The 14,037-nt window shown below is 42.0% G+C and overlaps 1 protein-coding gene and 1 non-coding gene across 13 annotated transcripts; both read left to right on the top strand.

Annotated features, from left to right (window-relative positions):
* The first annotated feature begins 2,373 nt into the window (after positions 1-2,373).
* On the top strand, positions 2,374-13,526 carry LOC110979133 (uncharacterized). 12 transcript variants are annotated; one of them, XM_022234690.2, is made up of 6 exons: positions 2,375-2,662; positions 5,516-5,817; positions 7,005-7,128; positions 9,433-9,723; positions 10,371-10,655; positions 11,338-11,477. In XM_022234690.2, the coding sequence occupies exons 2-5, from the start codon at positions 5,815-5,817 to the stop codon at positions 10,610-10,612; spliced, it is 660 nt and encodes a 219-aa protein (XP_022090382.2). In that variant the 5' UTR covers positions 2,375-2,662; positions 5,516-5,814; the 3' UTR covers positions 10,613-10,655; positions 11,338-11,477. The 12 variants fall into 12 exon arrangements, with proteins under 12 accessions (XP_087003598.1, XP_022090382.2, XP_087003601.1 ...); XM_087147475.1 differs by having other exon boundaries at positions 2,375-2,666; XM_087147473.1 differs by having other exon boundaries at positions 2,375-2,672.
* Trnal-cag (transfer RNA leucine (anticodon CAG)) lies at positions 12,252-12,334 on the top strand. Its single transcript has one exon. It is a non-coding gene; the product is annotated as a tRNA-Leu (tRNA).
* Positions 13,527-14,037: the final 511 nt, after the last annotated feature.

Genomic DNA, 14,037 nt, shown 5'->3' with positions numbered 1-14,037 from the left:
GATTTTTTTTCCCATAGAACAGCTTCTCCAAACTAGAACAGCGCCCTCTATTTTTTCCATTTCCGAACGAGGGATGGGCCTTCCTTTCTTTTATGAGCTCGCTGGAACGAACTGAAACATAATTTAGACAATCTGCCTGCTTTTAAAACGTGGTGCATTTAAAGCCTCTATTATTTACGATTTTAGAGCAATTATAAGAACCTGCCACTCCTCAGTGAAAATGGCGGAATGGTGCTGCCTCCAACAGCTCTGTGAACAAATACATATCACACTTTTCTACATTCTTTGATGAGTAGGTTCCACTGTTTATTGTTTCTGGTGTTATGAAGCTCGTTTGGACATCAACAGTAGTAATGGACACCATTTCTTCAAAACTTTGTTACGGGTAATTGTGTGAGGGGCGAAATTTTCCCTTTACTGATTTCTTGTTCTTTTTTTGGTCACAATGAAGTAGTGCCTTGCAGGACAAAATTGTCTTGACGAAAGGATTTTCTAAGAATAGAAAAAAATTTCGACTTGTCACTTTTAACGAAAAAAAAGTACTTATCTTATTTGGATTGAACATAATAATACATATTAATATGAATGAAAACAAGCTGAGCTTAATGTTCACGGTACGTCGGAAACTGCATTTGGTAATACGCAATTTGCATTGAAATGAGTACATTATACCTCAGCAGGGTCGAACCAACCAAACTGCAGAGTCATAAACATAAAAGCTTGGACCAGACTCGGCAGACAGAGCATTTTACCGCGCGCGTGGCACAATGCATAATCACAACCTTAACCGGCGTTTTCATTTGTGCCCGACTAATGGCTCTACAGGCCGGGTTGAGCCGCAGTCTCCAGGGAGCAGACGTAGGAGGCGCGCTCGATGAGCCGTAGCCTCGACGAGGCCGTACTTGATCGCTTGGAACCTGCGCAAGTCACAGTCAACTCGTCCCTATCACTCACTTGACCTCCCGTTGATGCGTGCCTGGGCAAAAGATTCACCAATTTTGTGACTGTCGGCTCGAGAAAACTAAAGCCCCAAATGGCGATCCACTTTCCAATATGAACGGGAAATAGAGGCATACTACGGGCGAATTCGAAAGCGTAGCGAATATGACGTCACGAAAGATTTTGTGGCGAAATTCCGCTCGAGTTGAAATAATTATGTACAACTTTTGCGAAATCGCAATGCGAATATTTGATCTGCAAATTCACGTTCGTGTTCTTTCGCACCAATATATGAACCAGCCTAAACTCAGATGATTCTTAGGGTCACTAGGTGAAGGACGTACACGGACAGAGTACTTAATGAGTTTAGCCTTTAAAGCCTCCGTAAATGCCTCACTTAACCAGGCTGTGCATTAGCAAAGAGCATTTTTACTGATCCCTTAAATTAAAGGCACAGCCTCGACGTCAGACTGTTTATGCTAATTAAGGAAGAACGCCCTCTATTTAAAGTACGAGTCATCTTCTTTTCCTATGTACGAGCGACAACAAACAGGACATTCACATCTCCAATGACGGCAACAATCAGACCTCGTCTAGATCGAAAAGCTATTTCCTGTGTATCAGATAGCGGTTTAACACACAGTAAAAAAGTAAACTCTTAAGTGACAATTTTTTTAAGCTAAGGCGACTTAAAATATACAACAGCGACCGTGTACTTAATCTTTTGAAAGCATGATCCTTCCGGGGGGGGGTGGCTGTCATGATTGAAGTAATCCTAGGATATTGTTTTCACGCTTGGGGAATTCCTTTGGAGTTCTGACCCGAATCCTGTCTGCACGCCACAGGTCATCTCTGCCTACTATTTCGGGATTCTCAACGGTACACGGAACGCCAAAATGTCAAGCCGACGTGAACACCGCGGCGTGCTCCCTCAGCTAATTAGGGCTTGGTATTTGAATGTCAAACAGACTTGAATGTGTTTGAATGATTCAAGCCTATGGAGCATTTTTGTTCTAAAGAATGCGTTCGTACCAGACATGGTTGCGTGGGGAGGGGATCGGTGAAGCAGTAATGATGCAAATTAAAGGAATTAAATTAAATTTCTGGAAGGTAAAGAGTACGTTTTTAAACAGCCTCGAGATAACGGTAGTCAAAACATATCCATATCCTTCGAGAAAATGTTATGGTGAGTGATATATGACTGTATTAAATTCATCACATGGTGTGATGTTCTGAGGAAGGGGAAATTTAGATAGGCCTACACCTCTGCGTACGCATTTATTCAACAAAACAGTGCGTGTGAGAATGCCATGCAAATTAAAACGGAGCAGACTAACATTCAAAATGTCTCCGCCATACATCCTTTCACGATTCACTGACAGCAAGCGACTGTTACAAGTTTAATTGCCCAGTCAACTCGAAAGTCATTTTCATTTTTATTACAAGGCACACCATCGAGTCCCAAGCCCCGCGCAGTGCTCAGAATGCCAACCGGTAACATGCTGGCGCGGAGCGCACACGCAATCTACGATTACACATCGCGGTCTGACGGGTTGACTGACAAAAGGCCTCGATTTCCACTGCGGGTCTCGCTAAATAAGATTCAGGTCTTGAAGAACACCGACAACTGAACGGGCTTATGGTTTGTAGGCATCGGCGTTCCCTTGCCGTCTACTCTCTGCAAACCCTTGCCGCCGTTGTCAAACGAACTGGGCCGACTGCGGTGCGTAAGTGTACGGTAAATACCAACGTATTTGTGTAGTGGCAAGATAGTGTACCGAGATGCAACAATGTGTGTTTGATGTTGTGCCCAGGAACGTAGGGAGGTTGCTTTACATTTTTTCGTTCAGATGTTTGTTTTAGAGTCTGGAGAAGACGTAATTACAATTACAATAGGTAAACCCGGTCCATTGTTCTTTGTTTCTTGCCGAGCATGTGTATTAAAATACAGATGAGTGATAGACAACATTTTCTCTTTTTTTAAATTTCTTCAGCTGGTATACCATAGACAATAACACCGGGTGGATGATTATTGGAAAGCAAGGGAGTTGTATCAGATGTTTATTCAAAATAAGTACTTGTAATGGCTACCTGCAGCGACAACAGAAGTGCTGCTGTAAATTTAGATAAAGATGTTGAAAGCAAATATTGGCGGAATTGGCGTGGACGTTCTGCGTCTCACAGAACCGACGATTTCGCCAACCTTGGTTGCAAGAAGTAAAACGTGTACATATTATGAAGATAACAAAACCCTGGCATGTGACACAGAACGGTTGTCATAGCTGCGGGGCACTATTATCATAGAGGGAGGGATGCTCGTGTCTGATGTCATCTGCAGCCGCGCCATTTACATACCTGGCGACGCGTGCCATTTTGTATCGTATAAAATACTGATTCAGTTCACGTTTGTTGGAGATTTATGCGGGGAAAGGTTGCTCAGTTAAACGCTCTCCGTGCCCATGGTATACATGTATACAGTCCTCCTACCAGTACAAAAACAGACTGGGTGGTAACATGTATCAGTCATCCTTGAATAGACAAGGTTTGGTTATGGTCATACATAATTGGAGGAGTGCAATATTCAGTCTGGTGAATAGTATTCAGAATTTATGGTTGATTGGGTTCCTGGTATTGTCATTATAGATAAACAGGGATCTCTTTCGTGTGTGACTGAAGACTCGGAGGTCTGCTTCGTCTCATTAATGAAGAATGAGGATAAATTAGCACTGAATTCGATCATTCCTGTAGCCGAACAATGACGTTGGGTAATTTCGTGATTTAACCAATTTCGCTTGGGGGGCGAAAGACTACTTCCCACCATGGAGCTTACAAGACACGTCACGAGGCGAGCTTCCGGAACAATCACACGGCCCGCCATGTGCACATTTTGCGTGGGGCCACCCTTTCACGTTTTATAAAAAAAAAAGTTTTCGTTGCTTTGTATCTATTTCGGAGTAAATCGAATTGCACTGGTTATTGTTTATTTTAAATTTCCAGAAGTGAGAGGTCAGAGTTTGGCACAATATTTCTCTTTTAGGTCAGGCAGTTTTTCAGTTGCTAGAAATTACTATGCTTATTACCAAAAGCCTCTCTCGGAGTAGATTTGTTGAAGAAGTATTTAAAATGGACGGGGAAAGGCAAATTCTGGAACTTTTTCACGTTTATTTTTCTATTCAAGTGTTCTTGGAGCGTGTCATCAGGGGTCAATTTTCAGCCTCTGTTGTAGGTTGTTTTTTAAGACGAATCAGGTAAACGTGAAGAAACATGTGGTCTCTGGCTTAAAGCCCAGTGTGTGGGCCATCGGTGTGCTTGGTGTCTCCATTTTGTCCATTATGAATGATTTGAGTTCGACGACCTACAACCAATCGTTTTTTCTTGCACAGCTGAGAAAGAAAGAGTCAAATCGGAATGGCCTTTACATGAGCAACTAAATGCATTTAAAGGTGAGATGGATTGGAGAGCGTGTCGTCGGTGAAACCCTTCGTCAGAGTCTTATTTGGTGTTTCCTTCATTCACCGTGATCTGCATTTACGTGCGCCCTGTAGAAAATCCGTAAAAGGGTGTTTACACACTCTGTCAAAATGACATACGAGCGAAGATCTCGCACAACAGCACTGCGTAAAACCAGCTTGGTAACAATATTTTGAACCTCTTTGCAGCTGACCTACTTCTGCATGACTACTGCGTCAGTACCATACCGGCTGGCTGTCTCATCAATTAAATTAGTGGTTTTTTTTCTCTCGTGTGGCTTCGACTGCGAGAGTTTCTAATCTAATTGATTTCGATTGGGGGTTGATTTTTGTGGCAAAGACCTCCTCCATGAATTTAATATCACATCTTGCGATGAAAACTGAGAGGATGAGGGTTCCGGTAGACTGACAAGCATCAAAATCATTCAGAGCAATACATGAACTATTCACATCGAACTAACTGATTGAAACAGGGAACAGTGATCATAATCGTGGAGTATGCAATCATGGTGGCATGTTTATTTCCAAATTGCAGTCATGGAGACTCAAATATGTTGAAACAAGTCAACGTAAGAGCGTGTCAGGAGGTTACCATGGAAACAGCTGAATGTGACTTACAAGAAGGTAGTATATTTTGCCGACTGAGGGAATTGTCGTCTTTGGCATTTTCATGGAATGATCGTCGTCTTTAACCTGTACGTGTAGTTGCTATCAGCGCAGGGAGGCGTCGTCTGTGACCAAACCAAGTGACCAGGTCAAAAGGTCCGACGTGGACATCGGACTGTACGGTGGTTGCACGGTTCCCATCAACCAGTCTCTTGATCGACGAGCATTTGCCCTCTCTCCATCGGCCGTGTAGGAGGCTTTTCACTAGGGCGGGTCTACACCGTCTAAGGTGATGCAGCACTTTAGCATCCATCATCACACACAGACATTCTATACTCTTTGCGCTTGTCAAGGGGGTTGAAACCAAAGCTTGAAATATCGAAACGCAACCCCCCCCCCAAATTGAAATCTGACACTGAGGAACACACGTCTTGTATTTTTCTTGTATTTTTAAAATATTTTATAACTATTATTTATTTATTTCTGGTAATGACACTCAGGATTCCTCAGGAGCTTTTTAAGCACTGTAGTCGCAAGCCTGAAGAAACCTGTACATAGAGAGGAGACAGTGAGAAGCAGTTACAGTTTAGAGGTGGGCGGAAAAATCCAGAAGAATATTCCGGGTAAAACCCACCAAATCAGGTATAGGGACTGAAAACCCAATCCACTTAGACCAAGCCAGGAATCGAACTCGGACCGCAGAGGTGGAAGGCCAGGAAAGTAGAAACTGCACCAACCTGACTCCCTGGTTGTCCATCTTATTGAGAACCCACGAAACCCAGGTTTGTCAAGGTTTTATATGGTACGTTGGATTTATTACCGGTGTGGCCTATAGCTATCAGAACTAAGCCAAGCTATATGTAAATAAGGGAAAATATTGAAACGGGCGTTGTAAAGAGTGACAGTAATTACTGAACGCAATAATATTATTTCAGATTACAAGTTACAGTTGACAAATTAATTTCCCTTTTCGGAGGAGCCTGTGCGTCCCTTGTTTGATTACTGGCGGCTGACGGTATTTCATCACCGTTCTCACCCTACTGACCTCTTTATACAGTCCTTTTATAACTGGTACATGTATCGATCGTTTGATTTTCCCCGTAAAATTGCTTGTAATGGTATTGTGGTGTGTGTTGATGGAAATATGGCCGGCCGTTTAAAAGCCACTTTTTCCAATGAGTATTTTTTTTTTAGATTCGGCTTATGCAAATAATCCTACCTCCAGGGATTGACTCGGAGATGCGCCCTTCCAAACTGCGCACCTACATCGAAAATAGCTACGGCGCACAAAAATGCGTGTCGACATCTGCGCTGCGTTCAGTTCTGTCTCCATCCAGGGATGACGGACTTTTTGACTCGAACTTGTTTATATCTAGGGGTAGAAGCTTTATCCTGGAAATAGAATCGCTGGGAGTATATAAACCGCTACTCTGGCTAATTAGATATTCTATTTTGCGTGAGTGGTTGCACCGCAATAACCGCAGTGACAGTGTGCTTGTAATTTTCTGTAATAGCAGTACTACATTCCGCATCTCTGGTCTTGTACGTTGAACAATTTAGGGATAACGTGGGATACTGCATTGAATATTGCCAGAAAAATGGACGAAATGAAGTTGCATTATTTGTATCCAGTATGATATAATATGCACCCTAGTATATATTTTGATACATGTATAATTATGGAAATTATAATTAGCTAAAATGGGTCACTTGGAAGACATTCCCATAGGAGCGTGCACAAAATATTTCAAACTTTACCGTCCCATACTTCAATATTCCCTAATCCGATCTTAACCAAACTTTGCATGTTTTCCTTTTAGATCCTAATCTATCATCTCTCAAAATTTGGACGGTAAATATTTTCCTCCTTTTGGTAGCTGGAGCATTAGGGAGACATTGAAATGTCTATCTAATGACCGATGTCTCCTAATGTTGAAAAATTACCATAAAATGTCTCCCAAGTGACCTATTTGGAAATATTGTTTGCAGGTAATCATGTGTTCTACTCTTGCATCCGTTTGCGGACTGCTCTCACAAGTCACCCGACAATTTTCTAACACACTGATGCTGGTGTTTACGCTAGTGCTCTGCCTCGCTAGTGTAATAGAAGGAGGTGAGTTTTCCTTGAAAAGTTCAGTTATCAAGGGTCAGACAGGAGGAAACGTTACCTGCCGTGCACCTTTTACTTTGGGATTTTTTACCCAGCAGAAATCATCTAGCTTTAATTGATTACATTGTCTGTGATGACCCCTTCTGGCTCTGCGTTTCAGTTGATTTTTTGAGTGACATACAGGTTTGGGACTCACGATTTTACATGCGTCCAGTTTATTAAGTGAATTGTCTAGCCTGGAGGGGAGTGAGGCTCGGCAATGCGTATCCGAGAGATGATCTTGGCTTCAGAAGAGAAAAATATGACCTCTTCAGAATGAAAGCCATTTTGGTTACAAGGTCTGCCGCAATAGCATACCTCGTGGGCATTTCAGAGTCTATTTAGGGATATAGCCTGCCCCATGAACATAATTATGATTACGATACAATTTCTCTACCCTCGGTTAGGAAGTCGTTTTCATGTTAACAAAAAGAGCACTTCCCTAAATATTTATTGACGTATCACCAAGAGAAACTAATGACGTCAAGACTCTGAAATAAAGACAGCATGTGACATGCGCGCGGGTCTTGGGTCAAGCTCACTTTAACGTCATTAATTTTGAGAGCATTACGCGATGCTGGTTCAGCTCCTTCGGCTGACATTTGCTTGCGGCTGTTTCGGCGAATTTAATGCCAACACGAGGGGCATAAAATAGGTTACGGATGGTGTAATGCTGTAATATAAGCGTCCGTATAATTAGGTCTGCAAATGGAAAATGAAACAATCGATTTCTGAAAAAAAAATCTTATCATAATTATCAGTCTCCAGAATCTCCAGAACTATTTTGTCCTCATGACTATGATGAGCAATTATGTCGACATGCCAACGCGCATTGACGGGCAGCGATGTCACCTCAGCGAATGGCTTAATAATAATAAATATTCCAACCAAATGAATGTTTCGCGCATACATTGAAAATAAACACAGGAGCAGATGTGGGTCTTGAGTCAACAGCTGCGACACTCAAAGCATATGTTGAGCGGCCACAGCGGGCCCACGATGAAAGGGTTTTTTTTCACCAACGATTCACAGTACACGATGGTGGAATATTGTCCCTTATGTAGACATAGACGACGGATCGTGCTCGAACGCGGAGCCGGTTGAGGGCTTCAGCGCTTGAGTGGCACTCTTGCACTACATTGTATAACTGCGTGCATTTTTATGGCGCCAATTTCGTGCCGCGGGGTGAATGTGACCATTATGTTCTGCCTCCAGTATGTGATGTTTATGATGTATTATACTCTAAATGGAGTAGGGGCTTACACCGTATGTTTGTTGTTTACAGTAACTCTACAGCAAATGACACGGAGTGGCCGAAGTTCATTACGCACTGCGATTTTTTTTATCAAGTTTTGACACCCAGTTTTATCGAAATTGTTCTTGCGGAATACCAAATTTTCAAACACACGGACAATGTTTATTTCTGTAACCCGTGTGCTCTTTGAAAATAGTGCGCTTACAGGAAATGTAGTATCCTTACGCTCCGACTGTGAAAATAAAGAAAAAAGTTACCTTTGAAACATGCTATCCCGCAACCATTAATTCTGCGTGGACTTTGTAGGCGTGTTTCCGACTAACAATTTACGATAACATGCATGTTACCGCAACTGCACGGTTACCTGCAGTTGGCCAGGTCACAACGATGCAATCAAACTGATGCATTTTGTTAATTACGTACGTTGGCAATGGGAAATTGAAACTCGCCACCTGCGCTCGCCGTTTGGCTACGTGACTGGCTTCTCTATACGACATCTGTAGGCTATCAATTAACGGAAATTGTAAAACTAATTGGAACTGAATAAAGAAGTTCATTACGTGTTCTACACGTTTCGTTACATGTTCTTTACGTTGACCATTTTCCATTTACACTTATTTGCTGAAGTTTTTTATTCGACTGCGTACGTTTTTCGTGTTTTTGTTTTGATGCTTTATTTATAGCTTATTACCTAAGCTGAAAAAATGGCTTCTCATCAATTCTTACCATGCTCCATCGTCTTGAAATAACTGTTGTTTGTACTATAGCGAAAAGTTGGTTATAGCGCCCTCTTGTGGTCGTGCATAAGCGCAGTTCAAACCTATTGTTGATAGAATCGTTTGTAATTGTGGCGGCCAAGCCAAGTTCACCTGTTTCGTATTACCACTCACTGGTTTTGACTTCAGCACATTGCCATTACTTTACTTTTAGTTTAATGGTTGAATTTATTTGATGAACTTAAACACGATTGAGGCAATTCAAAATCCTTCCTCCCGCTGATTTGGTCTTTGCAGGGATGCCCGCAGCGCCCAGAAACCTGACCCTGGTTGGGCAGGTTTTGTCCAAGCAGGTAAAGATCAGCTGGGTCCCTGGCAACCCGCGAGACAACCTGACGGACTACGTCATCGTCAACCGGGCACAAGGGAGCGACACCATGACAGTCTCCCGCATCGACCCGGAGTACACTTTCTATACGCTAAAAGATCTGAAAGAAGAAACTTCGTATATCGTGTACGTGAAAGCCGCAGTAGGCAACGTGCGTAGCTTGAGCAGCGTCACGCTGGAATTTCGAACACCTAGAACAGGTATTTAAATCAACTTTACCTTCCACCAACTTTATATGATCCATAATAAGTTTCATTTTTTTAATAAAATAAGGCAAGGTCATTTGGGACAAAACTTCTGACGTCACACGTCTTCAAACACGTTCAGTCCGTGTGAAGTCGATGCTTGACGCGCTCCGCGTTTTGATTATGCTGACTGACAAACGGCCCATTTCAAAGTTCTTGTGCGAGAAAAACAATTGCAAGCTTGCTCTAGTGAGGGGAAAAGACTCAGTTCTCTGGAGTTCTGCTTTCACAGAATTGAATTTAGTTTTTGCTACTGTAGGAATCTTCTTTAAACGGTGTTCCATTTTATGATTGCTGCAAGACAGTTTTCAGCACTTTGTCTTGATCTTTTTTTTAAATTTTGACAGCATACTATACATTACGTCTGGGACTTCAACACTCGAAACATTCTTTTGGTGTGGGTTATGAGTCGGTAACACTTTTTTATCACCGTTGATTTCATCAGTTTTGAAAAAGTTCATTTGCAGACTTGTACACCTTTGTTTGTCTGGTTGACAGGTTGTCTCTTTTTAGTTCAATCTTAACACTCTCATGGGTACACATTTTTTCTCTCTGAATGCACGCTTTTGTCTCTTTCCTTCAACACCAATTTGCACCGCTAGAGGGCCTGCATCGCACTTTCACCACCAGCGCAGCCGACCTCGTCATCGTTGTCATGGTATTGGCTCTCTGGCTTGCCGCCCTCTCTCTATTCGTTCGCACCTGGCGGAAAAAGATGAGCGGTGCCGCAACCTCAACCGGCGGCACTGGCACGCCCTTAGCCATGCGCCTGCGCAGCCGGTACCGAAAGCCCTGGATGTGGTCCCAGAAGTACCGGCCGGGCCGTGCCTACCCAGCCACGTGACCTGATGACTAAAGCAACCATTTACTTCTTGAGATTAGGCAAGGTAGATGTAGGAGTCCGGCATATAGGAGTTACGCAATGGACCTCATTCACAAGTCGGCCATATTAAATTGAAAGCGAGGTTAACGTTTTCATTTTGGGAATCAAAGAATGAAAATGAAAGCAATGAAATAAAAGTTCATCACAGGTTAAATTCAGTTACAATGACAACTAATTAAAAATCTGTGATTTACTTTATCCCAGGTTTAAAACGAGGTTGAAAAAACTGTGAGTGAGGCGAGCACCCCAAATGGTCTGGCACCACCCCGTTTGACAGATTGCATTGAATTCAGGAACATGATAAAAACGGCCTTCTTGTGAAAAAGCTCTATTGATTGGTAAATTTTTATTGGGCCAAAAAAGATCAACATAATCAGTTTCCTCGCATATTTTTGTCTATTCATTTTACCCAATCACTACTATGTCATCACAGATGGTACATATCATGGTGGCACACCATTGTCAGCACTTCTGATTTCGTAACCATTTAGACCAGAAGGGGGCGTTTTTTTTTTATTGAGCTGCTGCTTTATTCTCTCTGTAATTTTCTAGACGTTTATGAATCGTGTAAGCATTGGAAGAGTTGAAGAAACACTCCTTATCTTTCCTGCTATGTTGAAAATTTAATACTTGTTCAATGAGTTTTGTTTTGCGCTCTTATTTGATATAATTGATGCTTGTTACAGACGACCAGGGTCTGCTGGACGTTGAAGACATCGCGCAGTTGGACGCTCGGAAACGCGTCTATTCGCTGGTCACTGTCCTTGTCCTGTGGGTGTTCTTGGTGGCACTGTGTGTGAAATACGGGGGCTTGGTGAGACAGCTTAGGGTGCACGTCTTCAGGGGGCAGGTCACTCCGATGGAGGTCGACAGTGAAGGCTCCCTTGTCGAGAAAGAACTATGACTCAGCGATCGAAGGAAACAACAGCTTTGGTGTGTTATCGGTGGCTCCTCAACCCTTTTGTAGCTTCTATTCTGAACTAAATCGAACAACTGTCCGGCTTCCCCCATTTTACCCTTTGTCAACTTACAACCTCCTTAAAGTTGCAATGCCGAAGTGCATGTGAAAGCAGGCAACCTTTGTGAATACAGTAGATCTATGAATAAGGACGTCACGCTTTGTTTACACATGCTTTTTCCTATGGCATTGACTTGGGACGCAATCCGTCGAGTCCCCATAGGAAAACGTCACATGCAAACAAAGCGTGACGTCGTTATATTTAAGGTATAATTTTTTTACGGCTACTTTCTCTCTTGCTTCTTTAAATAATTCAGACAATCCAACATATTAGATATTTTCTGTATCGAAACGTATTTCATCACTCTTTGAAAGGTGAACCATCACGATGTAGTCAAAGTATGTACTCTTCAGCCTTTCCACTGTGAGGAAAACCCTCCATTTTCAACAAATTTAACTGAAATTCTGAAATTCCTGTTCATGCGCCATTAAGGATTTGTAACGAATATTTCCTACCGTTTACACGCTTTTATTACTGGTCATTATGGTTGCGTTGTACTCGGTAGACACCCGTCTGTGGTTTGAAACTGTCGAAGGGCGCATAAATGTGTCCTGAGTATTGAATTTTGGAGACAGGTGCAAGTCAGGATGGCCGAGCGGTCTAAGGCGCTACGTTCAGGTCGTAGTCTACTCTGTAGGCGTGGGTTCGAATCCCACTCCTGACAAGTTGTTTTTGAAAATCTTTTGAACAACGCAAGACCACACTTTAGTGGCTTGGTGTGGGAGCCGTCTAACAGGGTAGTTCATTTGTTCACAGTGAACCTCCTTTGGGCATACCATTTTGGATGAAAGAAATGTCCTGTAAGATGGCTGCTGGGCAAGGGCCCCGATGCTTACATGAAAAAAAAATGGACTTGTATCGTATTCGTTAATTGTCAGAACAAGTGAAAATGTCGTATACATTCTTAAGGATATTTGTCCGCCCACGCATCTTTTGCAATTGTTACAAGCCTTGAAAGTGTTTTCCTTACTTCAAAATCGTCGTCGAAGAAAGCAAAACTTTGAAATCTGCCGCTGACAGTTGTGCTTGAAGTCAACACCGTGTTTTTACATTCAGTTGTGGTAAATTGATGGACAGAGTTTGCTGGCTCAAAGCACAAATGCAAAGTCCATTTTTAAGGTCTGTTATATTTTACATTTTGATTGTATTTTATTTTTTTTAAATGTTGTACAATGAAAAGTTAGGTTGCCTTGAGATATACCTTCATTTAGCGTTTAGAATTGTTTGATGTAGAACCAAATATTTGGTATTTGATAGCAATGTCAATACGTCACTACGCCGAAGCACTATTGCACCGCTGATGGTGCTATGATGAAAGGCCGTATACCCCGATTATGAATAGTAAGTACCTATTAACTTGATCCTTATTCGTGTTGCCTGGATGGCTGAGCGGTCTAAGGCCCTACGCTCAGGTGGGCGTGGGCTCGAACCCCACTTTCGACAAAACATTAATTTTTATGTCATTAGAAAATTGTCCATTAAATGAACTATCGTCTTGTACTGATTATTTAGTTAGATTAGTTATCATTTCTGATATCTCGCTGTTGCAATTTTGTAATTGCGGAATGTATTGACATTATTGTTACTAAATTTCTTTATTTCGATGGAATTAACCAACTTCCCCTTTTATAAAATGTTGTGACATCAACAAATGCCAATTATGTATGGAATGCAATCAAAAAACGCTGTGATTATTTCTTTGTGGTACTTTTGTAAAAGTTAACTCTAGAACATCGGAATTTAGTATCGAACATTAGTTTGGGGGTCATGATGGTTTTGGTACAGGTTTTGCCTCCAGGCATTTCTCTTTGAACTCTGTTGATGATTAAAAACAGTGACTGATACATTTAAATTTACAGCTATCGTCAAAGAGCATTTGTCTAGTCAGGATGGCCGAGTGGTCTAAGGTGCTACGTTCAGGTCGTAGTCTGTGGACGCGGGTTTGAATCCCAATCCTGACAAAAGATTGGAATCGGACTTTCTATTTTTTAATCTGAGTGAAATCATGCTGTTTGTGAATATTAGTCTGAGTGAAACAGTTCAGGCGTAATCATTCTCAAGACATTAGTCTGATCGTTTCTGATGATCATTTCAAGTTGCTAAGCCTTGAAATTAGCATATTGCTGAACCATCTTCTTCGTGAGTAACAATAAAAATACTTTTGCATCTCAAAGACATAATAATATATAAACTGTCTTAAGACTGTTGGTTCGCCATTTTATTCTCTTGAGGTCTAAGATGCTGCGTCCAGGTCATAGTCTGCTCTTTGGGTGTGGGTTCCACTTTGACGCATCAATTCATGAGGCTTCGTCCAAATATCCTCTCTGTGATTTTATTCAACATCTGTGGCTCATCATTTGCCCTTTG

The sequence above is a fragment of the Acanthaster planci genome, linkage group LG16, assembly GCF_054643075.1.
Source record: "Acanthaster planci isolate LZ-2023a linkage group LG16, COTS_SCS, whole genome shotgun sequence".
Lineage (NCBI taxonomy): Eukaryota > Metazoa > Echinodermata > Asteroidea > Valvatida > Acanthasteridae > Acanthaster > Acanthaster planci.
This window is presented reverse-complemented; position numbering and strand designations above follow the sequence as displayed.

Bases quoted from the DNA above. Each gene is read 5' to 3' on its own strand.
- LOC110979133 (XM_022234686.2), top strand. From the start codon at position 2,579: ATGGTTTGTAGGCATCGGCGTTCCCTTGCCGTCTACTCTCTGCAAACC. The intron at 2,678-7,004 runs GTAAATACCAAC...TATTGTTTGCAG, and splicing joins CTGCGGTGCGTAAGTGTACG to GTAATCATGTGTTCTACTCT. The intron at 7,129-9,432 runs GTGAGTTTTCCT...TGGTCTTTGCAG, and splicing joins CGCTAGTGTAATAGAAGGAG to GGATGCCCGCAGCGCCCAGA.